Below are 14737 nucleotides of genomic sequence, written 5' to 3' on the forward strand. Positions count from 1 at the left end.
TGCTATGCAAGAGCCCCTAATCTTGAGCAGAGTGAAAGAGGCTTTCCATGCGTAAACCTTATAAAAGTCAGGGGAGTTTTGCTTCAGTAAGAAATACAGAACCTGACCAAAAAGCTGTTCAGCACTAATTATCTCTCATTTACTTTTTGTTTTAATTTACCAGCGCCTTTTTATGTAAGAGAAACAAAAAAGAAGGATGGAATTTTGTAAAGGGTAGTGGTGGATCTTTAGCACAGCTTGTGAAGGTGACTGGGTGGGATGTGGCAATTGATTGACATTCTAGTAAATGAAGGAGAGCATCAGGGTGATAGTTTTAAAAGAATAGTTAGTTTCTATGTACTGAGCATGACAAATGTATGCAAAGAAGGCAGAAAGAGTAGTATCAGAGGGGTAGCCGTGTTAGACTGTATCCATAAAAACAATGAGGAGTCTGGTGGCACCTTAAAGACTGACAGATTTATTTGGGGATAAGCTTTCATGGGTAAAAAAACACTTCTTCAGATGCATCTGAAGAAAGAGTGGGTGGATGCATACTCCAGGGCTTTAGAGATGAAAGAGTGGAAGGGAAAAGGTTGGGGAGAAAGAAGTGGAGCTGAGGGATACTTTTATCATCTAAGAGATATAAGAACAAGCTTTCAACCAGACGGGAAGGAGCCAGAAGTAAAAGAAAAATTGCAAATAAGGAAGAGGAAGGATCAGAGTCATCACAGGAGGGGCGGGGTTGAAGGCTGGTGGGTAGGCAAGTGGGCAGAATGCTGGAAGAAGGGACCAAAAAAGTCAAGCGTAGAGAGGAGTGGAAAGTAAAAGGTTATAATAGCATCGACTGAGAGGAGTGAGTTTTGGGGGAGAGAACTGGAGGCTAAAAGTGACAAATCAGAGCTTGATAGAGAAGAGATTTCAAGAGAAATAATGGACAATGCAGAGAGCAAGGGGAGCGGGTGTGAGCAGATATTGATCAGAGAGAGGGAAAATGGAGATGGGAGAGCACAGTATCAAATAAAGAGCAGGTGACAGGAGTGACTGAATCAGCAAGTAGAATTAATAGCACTGGAAGGAAATCTACTGGGATTGTGCCTCAAAATGAGGAGCCAGAGGTTGCCTGCAAAAGAAGGTGCCTAGTTGAGTTTTATTACATATATTCAGCCCAATTTGTTGTGCTCTTAACTTAGTCACTAAAACAAGCAGATTTGCCTATGTACACACAGACTGGGGCTTCATTCAGAGCTCGCTGAAGTCAATCAGAGTCTGTCCATTTGATCGCAGAGGAAGTTGGATCAGGCACCTGTTGCATGCTTAACTGAACTTTAAACTCTGCAGTATTGGAGCTTACGCAAAAACCTAAGGGTAGTTGTGGTAAGAGGAGGTCGTTGAGAAACTTTCAAATACAGAACTGTACTGCCACTATTATAGGGTGTCAAGGCTCCTTCCCTACCCTGAACTCTAGGGCACAGATGTGGGGACCTGCATGCAAACCTCTAAGCTTAACTACCAGCTTAGATCTGGTTTTGCTGCCACCACCCAAATTATTTATGAGTCATTTGGGAAACTCTGTCTACCTCCCCCCACGAACATTTCCCTCCCAAGTACTATAACCCTTCCCTGGGTAGCCTTGAGCGACTTCTCCACCAAGTTCCTGGTGAACACCTATCCAAACCCTTGGATTTTAAAACAAGGAGAAATTAACCATTCTCCCTCCTTTCTCCCCACCAATTCTTGGTGAGTCCAGATCCAACCCCCTTGGATCTTAAAACAAGGAAAAATCAATCAGGTTCTTAAAAAGAAGGCTTTTAATTAAAGAAAGAAAGGTAAAAACCATCTCTATAAAATCAGGATGGAAAATAACTTTACAGGGTAATCAGATTCAAAGAGCCCAGAGGAACACCCTCTAGCCTTAGGTTCAAAGTTAACAGCAAACAGAGATAAACGTTTTAGCAAAAGGAACATTTACAAGTTGAGGAAACAAAGATAAAGCTAACACGCTTTCAGGCTGTTACTTACAAGTTTGAAATATGAGTGACTTATACAGAAAGATTTGGAGAGCATGGATTGATGTCTGGTCCCTCTTAGTCCCGAGAAAGAACAACCCCCAAAACAAAAAGCTCAAAAAAAAGCCTTCCCCCCACCAAGATTTTAAAGTATCTTGTCTCCTTATTGGTCCTTTGGATCAGGTGTCAGCCAGGTTACCTGAGCTTCTTAACCCTTTACAGATAAAAGGATTTTGGTGTCTCTGGCCAGGAGGGATTTTATAGTATTGTACACAGGAGGGCTGTTACCCTTCCCTTTATAGTTATGACAAGGATCTTCTGTGTCACCACTCTCCAAACATCATCCAGTAATACTCTGCTTACATACCTGATTTTAGTCTTTTTAGCCATGCAATGGAAATACCCAGTGACACACACCTTTGTGCTGATGTCTTGGTGAGACAGGGCTTTCAATGTAAATTTTAAAAATAAACAGAGGGATGAAAGTTCTCTAAAGCATCTTAATGATCAGCCAGATACTCCAAAATAGATCGAGTATTTCTTTTTAATATAACTGTTTGTTTAGTGACCAATTACTCAGACTGAATAGTGCCTCACTCGACAAGTTGTCCTAAAGTAATGGGACTACTTGTGGAATGGGGCACTCTGTAGTGTGAGGAAGGATCTCACAATCTAGCTCTTAAGATGTATAAACAAACCATAGAAGCAGCAAAAATGCAATATTAACAATGACAATAGGAATGTATCACTATTTTTGTAGAGGCACATTATATAGAGCCATCAAGTTTTTTTCTGTTTGGTAAGGTAGTGTCATGTTAGAGGTCAAAGATTTATTGTAAAATTCTTAATCAAATTCTATAAATTATTTAGTCAGGACCTTTTTGAAGACAACTATACTGGATGTCTCCTACAGACAACTGTGAAATTAGACCCATTCTGTGGTTGTACCTAGAAGGTGGAAGCTACTATCAATAATGAACAGGATAGCTAGGACAAATAACTAGATCTGACAACTTAACACTACTAATAATCCACTTGCAATCAAGCACAGGTTTCAGCATACAAGCAGAAAATATTCTATGAGGAGCTAATGTACATGCCTGAAGGATAATGTAGGGAATAATTGTTATTTTCATTATTTCAACATTTAAACATGTGGATCTCACAAGTTGGTTTCGATTTTAATAACAACTGTCAAGAACATTCATTTCTTGTTGTTCTTGTGTCTCACAGCCCTTTTTTTGTTTATAATTGATGCTACTTTTCACAATGAAGGAAACTACCAAAAACATTGCAGTGAAGTTCTGTCATGACTTAGATGACATTCTAAAGAAGTAACTAGTTAAAAAAAAACAACAGATAATACATGCCATACTAAGATTGACATGAATATTAATCTGTTGTACTCAAAATAAGAGAGCAAAAGAGACAGGGGCCTAGATCCTTGAATGTGTTTAGGCACTCAACCCCCATTAATTTCAACAGAGCATCTGGGCCTGAGTCTGTTTTGCAATCTGTCTGCTTTATTTGCAGTGCTCTAGGTGCTGTTTGCTGGCTGCCAATTAATTACCCAGCACCATGAGACATTGTAAAAAAACAAATATGAAAATTTGACAACATACACATAGGGACCCAAATTCTACCCTCATACACCCACATGATCCCAGCCTCAAAGCTGCTGTAACTGCACCAGCATTAGCAGCCCTCTGGGACCATTCTGGTAGCCCAGGATCACACCACTGGAGTTCATTCTGGTGCGGGGAAGGTAAATGGTATAATGCAATAACTTACTGACCAGCACAAAAATTAATTATTTGGATGATTGACTAGTCCTCTTTGATGTATATATTTTAGTTTTAGCTAGAATAGAACATAGCGATCTCTTTTTCAGTGGCAAAACTGAGCTTAAATGAAAGACTGTTTACACCAGGGGTCGGCAACCTTTCAGAAGTGGTGTGCCGAGTCTTCATTTATTCACTCTGATTTAAGGTTTTGCGTGCCAGTAATACATTTTAACATTTTTAGAAGGTCTCTTTCTATAAGTCTATAATATATAACTAAACTGTTGTTGTACGTAAAGTAAATAAGGTTTTTAAAATGTTTAAGAAGCTTCATTTAAAATTAAATTAAAATGCAGAGCCCTCCAGACCAGTGGCCAGGACCCGGGCAGTGTGAGTACCACTGAAAATCAGCTTGCATGCCACCTTTGGCACACCTGCCATAGGTTGCCTACCCCTGGTTTACACGCTTTCTTTCTTAGGAAGCCATCGATAAATTTCCTTTTGCTTTTTGTTTTCTGTCTTAGGAAACTAGAACTTCCTCTGAGAGTGTTATTTCCATTCCTGCTTCAAGTACATCAGGTTCCCCAAGCCGGGTGATCTATGTAAGTATCCCCTTCTACATGCTACGAGGCAGAAATAAAGGTGTACCTCTTTTTTACTGTTAACTGTTGTTTAACATATTCTGTTATTGCACAGAAAGTTGAAATCATCAAAACCTCTTTATTTGTTGATTCTTGCAAATCAGAATTGACAGTCTCCCTTTAAATTGTTTGAAGACCACAGTTAGAAATAACAGGATATTGGTGGTTTTATTCTTTTCCTTTGCTGTATATTTTTAGGTCTTAGATTACCACTTAGTTTTCGATTGTTCCAAACATGCAAAGTATCTACAAAGGAAAGAAAAGTTCAAGTAAATAGCAGTCTCAAAGCAGATTACAAATTTAGATTTTAACACTACTGATTTAGCAGATCTAATTTTGACATGGTGAGATTTTTACAAATTTAGGTCCTGATTCTGCAATTAATTGCAAGCAAGCGCTCCTCTGCCATGCACATGTTGCATTTGCAGGATGACACTCTTTTAACCTGAAAGAAATTAGGACCTGCTTCTGCTGTCAGTGAAGTCAATGAGAGATTTGCCTCTGAGTTCAATGGGAACAGATTTGGGACCTCATACTAATAATGCAGTTTGGAAGGGTCTCAGGTATGAACATGGCATCCTAAAGATATAAAGAACAAAAGGTTCCAACTGAGAGGGTAGCCATAATGAGTATTTAAAATTATTAAATAACTGTTGAAAAAGCTTCTATTGCTTAATTTTTCCAGCCCCTGGTGGGTGTTATTCTCAGTACCTGTTGCGACAACCATCTGGAGATGATGTTCATAAGCACGTTCTCAAGGTCACAAAATGATCAAAGCAGCACAACTGGCACTCGCCAGGCCTGTGCCTCTGGGAACCCTGTAGGATTCCACTTCCTAACCTGTCTGTCCCATACAGTGTCCCTGAGGCACACAAGTCATGCTCACTGCACACTAGCAACCCCAGAGCGAATAGCTGCAGACAACAGGTTACCAATTTATAGTTTGATGTTTATTATACGGAGCGGAGGTGTCTGTACTTATCACACAGAAACCAACAGAGAGATGCCTTGGAGCCAAGGCTGCTGTCTTTCCTGAAGTAAAATTTATTTTCCTATGAATGGGAATTTTGCTTGACTAAAGCCTGAGTGAGGACAGTAGGGCTTGGCTTGTATAAAGGTGCCTGCCAGTATTTCCAGCTTGCCTTTGTGGCAGGAACTCTATAGAGCTGCAGATTGACATGTTTTTGAAACATTTCCTGTAATAATGGCGTGGCCACAACTATCATCAGCACAGACATATTCACTGTGAATTGGGACTGTTCTCACCTAAGCATATTTTCCTGGACTAGATGGGAAATATTTCTCTACCCTTATGCCTTTCTCTTACTTTTTTACATTCTTCTATTTATTTATACATGTAGTAGCAAATATCTAGCTGTGGTACAGTACTTGTTGTCAAGCATTTTTCTTGAAGCGTATGATTACCTTAACTATACTTCATGGGCTGCTAATAGTCAAGGACAAATCTCCATTTTCGTTCTCTGTCTAAATTATGTTTTTCAGTGTCTCATTAAGTCAGTATCTGTGACATACCTACTTAGGGGGAGCTGGTACTTCAAAAGAAGTAAGGTTGCTATGTCAGTCAGAGAAAAAGATTCCCATGGGGAATGCCGCATCTCTCATTCTCACATCTATTAATTGTCAGTAAGCTCTGAGATTGTTTAACTCCCATTTAGATATCTGAGAAGAGAAAGGGAGGAGAATTCAAACCAGTTGTTATTGAATTTGAATGTTATCTTGGGGCGTTCCCTGCACACTTCTTACAGTGGCGTCTAGAGTATATACACTGCATTTCTCCCTAGCACAGGTATAAATAGCTGCGCAGATGGTGAGGCACTGATTAGGCGAGTAGAGTAAAGACACACTTGACCCTGAAAGTATGTACATAGATTCATAGACTCTCTATGACTGGAAGGGACCTTGAGAGGTCATCGAGTCCAGTCCCCTGCCCTCATGGCAGGACCAAATACTGTCTAGACCATCCCTGTTAGACATTTATCTAACCTACTCTTAAATATCTCCAGAGATGGAGATTCCACAACCTCCCTAGGCAGTTTATTCCAATATTTAACCACCCTGACAGTTAGGAACTTTTTCCTAATGTCCAACCTAAACCTCTCTTGCTGCAGTTTAAGCCCATTGCTTCTTGTTCTATCCTTGGAGGCTAAGATTAACAAGTTTTCTCCCACCTCCTTATGACACCCTTTTAGATACCTGAAAACTGCTAATATGTCCTCTCTTAGACTTCTCTTTTCCAAACTAAACAAACCCAGTTCTTTCAGCCTTCCTTCACAGGTAATGTTCTCTAGACCTTTAATCATTCGTGTTGCTCTTCTCTGGACCCTCTCCAGTTTCTCCACATCTTTCTTGAAATGCAGTGCCCAGAACTGGACGCAATACTCCAGCTGAGGCCTGACCAGTGCAGAGTAGAGCGGAAGAATGACTTCTCGTGTCTTGCTCACAACACACCTGTTAATGCATCCCAGAATCACGTTTGCTTTTTTTGCAACAGCATCACACTACATGGCTCTTTACACACTCAAGCAGTGTCTCCCGCATCTACACTGCTGTTTTTAGCTGTGTAGTGTCCCGCTGCTGGAGCCTTCCATTGTCGTGTGTTGTTTCACACTGCAGTGTGAACACACCTTGCTTCTCCCTGCAGCATATAGCTACATGTACGCTACATGCTGCTGCCAGTAGTGTGCAATATAGACATACCTTAAATGAATAATCTTTACCACTCTCATACTCCATTCCAGCAAAGGATTTATCATGGCATGCATATATACTGCTTTACATGCAAAACTCAACTCAGCCTGAATGACAGAGCTGTGACCAGTACCTCTGTAATGTGTCAGAGCAGAAGGATGGAGTGAAAGAAAGAGTACAGAGAGAAGTTTTTGGGGGTTAGGAGCTGTGAACTGATAGTTCTCACACTTCTGAATGTTTACATTAAAACAGAACAGGGACATATTATGGCTTTTGAGGTACAGTCCTTAAGGAGGTATACATAGGCCATGCAACAGTGGGAATGACCAGATGTGTTCTAACTAAGACTGAATGCCCCTGGACTCCCTGTACTACCAGTTAAAAGGATGTAACAAGCACTATCCCTTCCCTAAACACATACTTCCCTTCCCTCTTTACTGACACTAAACTAGACTTCACTGGTTTCTTGCAGTCTCAGAGGGTTCTATCAAGTGCCCACTGAAGTTAATGGGAATCTTTCCATTAACTTCACTGGTCACAGGATTATGTGTTTACCCCAGACTCCGGAGGTATACTCACCAAAGAGAAGACCTGGAGTAAGGTGGGGGGGTTGAGAAGCAGCTAACAGCTAGAAGGGTTGGATTACCTGAGACAAAATATATTCTGTGTGAGTCAAAGCAGTGGGAAGAAATGTATTTTCTCTTGCAATTGTTTTAAGTGATTTTTAGGAGGATGGTTGTTTTCCATTTTATCTATGGTTTTTTCCTTTCATGCATATTGTTCCTGGGATTTTGTTTTATACAGTGTTTCTGGAATTTTATAAGGTGTTTTGTATGTTTGTTCAAGTACAGAAATAAATTCTCCTTTTGTTCTGTGTTCTCCAGGGTGATGTTGCATACAGATAAGATGTACACAAAAAGAGAGAAATTGCTTACTTACATTTATCCGCCTCAAGATCATGCTCCATTCAAACTGAGGCATACGAGAGGTCAGGGCAACCCACTCCGAGTTGTGTAGCTACAGCTGTGGAGTGTTGTGAAAGTCACAGGTTTTGTGAAGACTTATAGCCAGATTCTGAGCCCTCATGTAAACTAGCTTGGCTTCATTGGATTCCATGGAGCTACACCAGTTTTTACAGACAAAGGATCTTAGTTTGGTGCCTTACAAAGATAAATCTTGATCTTGCAAAGAGCTCCATGGAGGTGGAGCCTAACTTCAGTTGCAGAGTAGGGACCGTACACGGTAATGCAGTTTTACTACAGATTAGTTATGCAGGAACTGTGGGATAGAATAAGCAGCTCTTTTGAGTGGGAGAAATTACTGACTAGCAGCATTTCAGCATCTGTACAGGGGATAGTTTTGTTGGAAATAAGTGTATGATTATTCATTACCATCTGTAATGGAAAAAGAAAACAAACACTGCATCTAAAATCACCTTAGAAGAAAAGAACTTTTGCCTGGCCAAGGATAGCAAGATTAGCCTGCTGTCTCTTTGCATAGCTAATAGTCAGCAGGATGTAAATGGAAAAAACCTAGGATTATCCAGCATTACAACTATACATTAAACTTGAATGGCAGAGAAATCATCAACATATATAAAGAAAACAACTATGTGAATTTAAGATCTTGTGGTAAGCAATGAAAAGATATTTAAATTCTGAGTCATAAAAAAGTTAAATATTTATTGGTTCTTCTACCTATATATGGATCTGCCCTTTTCTGGTTGTATCTTGATCATATTCATTCTTATCTTTTCTGCTTTTCTTTCTTCCTTTTCTTAGGCAAAGCTTGGAGATGAAATTCTTGACTACAGGGATTTGGCTGCTCTTCCTAAAAATAAAGCCATCTATAACATTGCCCGCCCAGATATGATCTCCTATACTCCATATATCAGTTACTCTTCAGATGACAGGCATAGTTATGGGGAGGTACTGAATCTTGTGGTTTTTTTTAAAAATTGGTGCATCTAAAAATTAATTTGCATCATTAAACACATCACTGTGTCTAAGCTATTAGACACTCTTGGAATTTTTGTAATTACTTCATAAAATTGGATTAATGAGAGTTATTTTATGTATTCACAGTCACTTGAATTGTCCATAAAACAAATGAGATTTCCATTTCATTCTTTAGTTCATAGGCAATAAAGGATAGCTTTTTGTGATCCAATATTTTTTTAAAACAGATAAGATTTAATGAATGTATGTTTTTCTGCCAAAGAAATTATACTTGCTTGTGGTAGGGAACAGGAACCGTTGCTAATTATAACACAAAGATCAGAAGCCAAATCAAATACCCTTCATGTTTTTGTTATATGCAGCATGTTATTTTGGTAACACAACAAAGGTATCATTTTTCTGTGCACAAATTCCTTTCAACCACCCCGTAATAAAGTTCATCTTCATGTCATGCATACACATTGCCCTTTTCATGTGCAGAGCTAATGTTATAACATTTTTGCTAATGTAATTTAATACTAATGCTGTTATACGTGAAACATATTTTTACATAACTCCTCTCATAAAAGGTAGTATTTCTTCTTCACTTATGTCTGCCTTTCATTTCATTTTCTAATTTCTTTTATAGTTTTACATTTTTTTGAATTAAAATCTCTACAAAAAATTAATTGCTGTGAACGCTAGTTTAACTTGGATATAAATAGATGGGTACAAATAAATGCTTGAAATAACAGCAATAGAGTAATAAAGACCCAAATCCTGCAAGCATTTATGTATGTACTCTATACACATGACTTTTAGTTCTGTTCAGAAGGGCACAAGTAAAGGTACTGCAGGGAACAATCCTGCATTGACAAGGAGCTATAAACACCATAACTGGCTTTGTTCTACATAAGACTTTTTTTTTCAGGATTTACAAAATGCTGACCTCTCACCGAATTTTAGACAAGCCCATTTAGCCCTTTTCAGTTTCACATCAATTCCAAACAAAAATATGACATGAAGGATAATTTCTATGCTCCTATTAATAATCTACCTGGAAAATGAACTAACAGCTCTGGAACCATTGCTTCCTTGCTGCTGTTCCCAATGGTCCCACGTGCTGGAGGTCTTGCTAGTGGGAATGATGTTGCTACATTGGCAGTTTGGCTTTCTAGCATCTGCCCAGGTATTTTAAGGGTGCCTGTTAATATTGGTGACAAATTGGTATTTTGTTGCCAACCCACAACTAAGATATAACCCTGAATAATCCTATATGAGTGGTTCAGCAGTTGAATCACAACATATTCAACATGAAAGGATTTGCTCTAATGGAAAACTGGGATGCTTTATGTATGTATCGGACTTAGATTCTAATTCATCCAGCATCTTGACCTAATTTTCTCCTCAGGATCCAAATATTTCCAGCATCACGTGTCCAGACTCTGCCACCCTTGCTCCCAGTGGATAGCACCTTATTCCATGAATTGGCTGTCTGAAATCATCTAGACTATGAAGTAAGGTACTGCTCTGTGGCAGTAAGGGTATCAGACTCTTCCCATTAAAGAGGGCACTGGAAGGTGTAGTTGGGAGGCATGGTATAGTACAGGGGTGGCCAAACTGTGGCTCGTGAGCCACATGCAGCTCTTTTACAGTTAAAGTGTGGTTTGTAGAGCCCCCACTTCCACCCCCATTCTCTGCCTACAAGACTGGAGGGAGGGGAAAGCTTGGGGCTTCTGCCTGTGGCAGGGTGTTGGGTCTAGCGGCTTCTTCCCAGAGGGAAGGGGTTTTCAGGGCGTCAGCCCCATGGGGCATGTCAGTCAGGGCTTCAGCAGGAGTGTAGCAGAAGCTCCGAGCCCCAGCGGGCGCCTCCCGAGCGGCTGAAGACCTGGCAGGTGCACCCTGGCTCTCGAACTTCTGAAGATTGTCATATACGGCTCAGAGGGTCAGTAAGCTTGGCCACCCCTGGAATAGTAATCTGGGAATAGAGTGAGTATTATGGCAGAAAGCATAATAAAACAATAAGCAGAATAGTGTGGTTTTAATAATAAGCATGACGATATGCATAAAATCTGTAAATCCCTTGAGGCATTGAATAAGATTAAGGGGTGATATCCTGGCTCCTCTGAAGCCTGTGGCAAAACCCACATTGTCTGCAGTAGGATCAAGATTTCACCCTCAATGTGGCTTGTGTTAATGAAAAAACACAGGGCTCCTTAAATTTCTTCCCATAGAGAGCAGTTCCTGCTAGGGGAATTGGGGAGCTACTTCATGTGTGGAGCCCTAATCTGTTCAATCACACCTTCATTCACCATTAATCATTTGACAAGCTATCACTTAATGGTAGTCCTTTTTTCCCAATACAACAGTGCCATTCCATAGCTTTCATTGCCTTATAAAATGGATACCACTTGTTCTTTCCAGGGTTAGGATGTGAGTTATATGTCCTTGTCCCTGCAAACATCCATGTGTGCCCCTTTACGTGATGGTGATATTATGCATTCTTAGGTATTGAAAAGGGTTTTTAAACAGACTCCTTTTAGTTTCAAGACCAAATAAAATATTTTTAAATGGATAAGAAGAGACTAAGGGGGGATATGATAGAGGTATATAAATTCATGAGTGGTGTGGAGAAAGTGAATAAGGAAAAGTTATTTACTTGTTCCCATAACATAAGAACTAGGGGCCACCAAATGAAATTAATGGGCAGCAGGTTTAAAACAAATAAAAGGAAGTTCTTTTTTATACAGCTTGCAGTCAACCTGTGTAACTCCTTGCCTGAGGAGGTTGTGAAGTCTAGGACTATAACAGGGTTTAGAAGAGAACTAGATAAATTCATGGAGGTTAAGTCCATTAATGGCTATTAGCCAGGATAGGTAAGGAATGGTGTCCCTAGCCTCTTTGTCAGAGGGTGGAGATGGATGGCAGGAGAGAGATCACTTGATCATTACCGGTTAGGTTCACTCCCTCTGGGGCACCTGGCATTGGCCACTGTCGGTAGACAGGATACTGGGCTGGATGGACCTTTGGTTTGACCCAGTATTGTCATTCTTATGTTCTTATAGAAACATTTCTGTGAGTGCTACAATTACTTTTAGACTGGTGTTAGCCAAACCATTCAGTCATAAATGCCATTATAAACTGAGCTGCCACTCAGAGCCTTCTGTTTCAGAGATGATATGTAGAGAAGACAAAAAAGAGCATATAAAATGTTTCTAAAAGTTCCCAATGCTAAAATGCTTCACTATCAATATTACCTTGTAGTGTTTTACTCGATTTCATTTTGGGTATTATTAGGTACCGTAAACTAAACCAGCTATGCCAGTGTCAGCATAGTTTAGTGCTAGGCAAAAGTGCCATGTGTGCTTAATTGCCTGTGATTTACCTAAGCTATTTTAAAAAATAGGGCCTAATTATGCTCTGTAATACCAATTTCTTTATTGGCTTCAATAAAATTACTCTGGTTTTACAATGGTGTAGCAGAGAGCAGAATTTCTCTCTCAGTTGTGAGAGGAAAATGAGGGAACAGCAAAAATTAGTTGCCAAGTAAAGATGCTTTTTAATTAAGGATTAGGGGAGAAAATGTACTGATATCTTGGAATACTTTAAAGCAAAGATGGGCTGAGCTTCAAAGTTCCAATCCAAATGTCAGCTGTGTTTAGACAGAGCGATTGGCATAGGATTATCTCTGTTTTAAGTGGTTGCTTTAAACAAAGGTTTTTTCTATTAAAGGTGCAGTCCTTAGTGTAGGATTCAATAGAGTGCAACCTGCCTGTAGGATTCTCTTTTGAAATGAAATAATTTTACGTCTGTGTAAGGAAGATGTTTCCATTTTACTCCTTCTCATTTTTATTTAAAAAAATCTAATTTAGTATTTGATCTAATTGGTGGATGTCCTGTTTTAACTGTATGTGTCGTGTGTTACACATGGATGTTGATACTGTTAACATGGCATTTCTCATAAATAGCATCATGCATGAATTTTGTATGACTAATTTGTTACTTTGTGTTGCCATTTGCAGTCACCTCAGTTGCTCTCTCCAACACTTACTGAGGTAATCCCCAGTGCCTTTGTTCTATTCTGGTCTGTTTCCTGATTCATTAAACTTGTTTATAAAGATAATCATCAGAGCCTGAAATGTTGGTGGTTTGCCCCCTGTGTCTGCAGAGCCATGATGTCTTTATAAAGAGATTTCTTTAATATTGCTACTTATATCAAACAACTGCTGTGCTTCTATATTGTCATCTGAATGCATGTTTCATTGATTGTCATCTGCATTTCTACTTAAGAAATAGTTACTTCATGAAATAAAATTTAGATGATCATAACTTTTTCAAATGTTACCAAATAAATTGCATTCTGAATTGTAATCCGCTTTGACATTTACAACTAGCATTTTTATTTGACCTGGACTAAGGCCTTAATGTGCCTCTTTCTGTCCACTTTTCCCCCACACATAGTTAAACCAACTGTATATACGTGTATTTAAATTACCTGTATGAATATATGCACACACCTGGGGCCAGATACACAGCTCATCTGTATGGTTCCATTGACTTTAATGGATCTGTACCAATACCCAGGACCATCATTGTTGAAGATGCCAGTTCAAGAAATACCACTTTGGAAGCAACACAAGGACATCACACCCAAGAAATACCACTTTCAGGAGCAGTACTTTCTAGCTTATGTAGATGGAAAAGTAAATATGACAGGCTTGACTCATTATTCCACTACACCAATTTTATGTCCTCATAACTTAACTGAACTAAGTGGAATTACACTGTTGTAAAATTTTTGTAACAAATTGCAGATCTTGGCCCAATAATTAATTGATAATTTTCCTTAAATATAAAAAATTGCAAACTGTCACTAGAACTTTTGGTTCAGAGAGAAAAGTAGAGTTATCAATTAGACATGTAATTTGTCTGATATTTTTCTTTAAAAAGAAATATATCACTCATTATTTTATTCCACGAATTTAGCTTGCTGTTTCCTACAGAGACAAAAGCATGCAGAAACATGCATGAGATAGTCAAAGTGGAAATATCAGTGTTTCAGAAATATTATAACTTCACTTACTACCCTCTGTTATCCTGCATAATAGTAAACTCCAAAGGTTACATTGGTACTGTTCTTAGAGCTGCTGTGATTCGCAAAGTCACATGAATTCTTTAAGGATATTCAGATATGCCCACAGTTTGCCCTCACTCTGCAGAATATATTTTCTGTGCTAAGGACGGTACTTGTTACTTACAAAGTATATTCATCCTGCCTTGAAATGAGCAGCGCTACAGGACTTTCCTCAAGATTAATAAACTGCACTGTCCTGTCCACTTTTTATTTAGCTCATTAAGTGACAGTGTTTTGGTCTATAAAGAACTGTATTTATTAAGATTCTACTTCATAAAGAATGCCTTCCAAAGACATTAGGCTGTTTTGCCTGGAATACATTATGCAGAAGTAAGAATGTAGGTGATATGTAGCTAGTCAGGAAAGGACATGCAGAAGTATTTCAACATGAGCATAGGATTTAAGTGAGCATGGCTTAGTTGGTGGCAATCAAAAGAGAAGGCTAGGAAATGCCTACAATGTGCTACCTGTTTAGGCAGGCATAAATTATTCTCCCTTTTTTTGGACAATTTTGAATTCTTATATAGGCATTTTTTTAAAATTGCAGGTA

General features: G+C 39.1%; 1 protein-coding gene across 9 annotated transcripts in view; it reads left to right on the forward strand.

Moving 5' to 3' along the window:
* The window catches only part of ABLIM2 (actin binding LIM protein family member 2), a 241224-nt gene that overhangs the window by 164442 nt on the left and 62045 nt on the right, over nt 1-14737 (forward strand). For 8 of the 9 annotated variants that reach the window (XM_030564068.1, XM_030564061.1, XM_030564064.1 and 5 more), the window contains 2 exons: nt 4291-4368; nt 8898-9044. In XM_030564068.1, the coding sequence (XP_030419928.1) occupies nt 4291-4368; nt 8898-9044 (225 nt within the window). The remainder of the gene's footprint in view (nt 1-4290; nt 4369-8897; nt 9045-14737) is intronic. The other variant, XM_030564067.1, reaches the window with a different exon arrangement.

The sequence above is a fragment of the Gopherus evgoodei genome, chromosome 5 (genome assembly GCF_007399415.2).
Source record: "Gopherus evgoodei ecotype Sinaloan lineage chromosome 5, rGopEvg1_v1.p, whole genome shotgun sequence".
Classification (NCBI taxonomy): domain Eukaryota; kingdom Metazoa; phylum Chordata; order Testudines; family Testudinidae; genus Gopherus; species Gopherus evgoodei.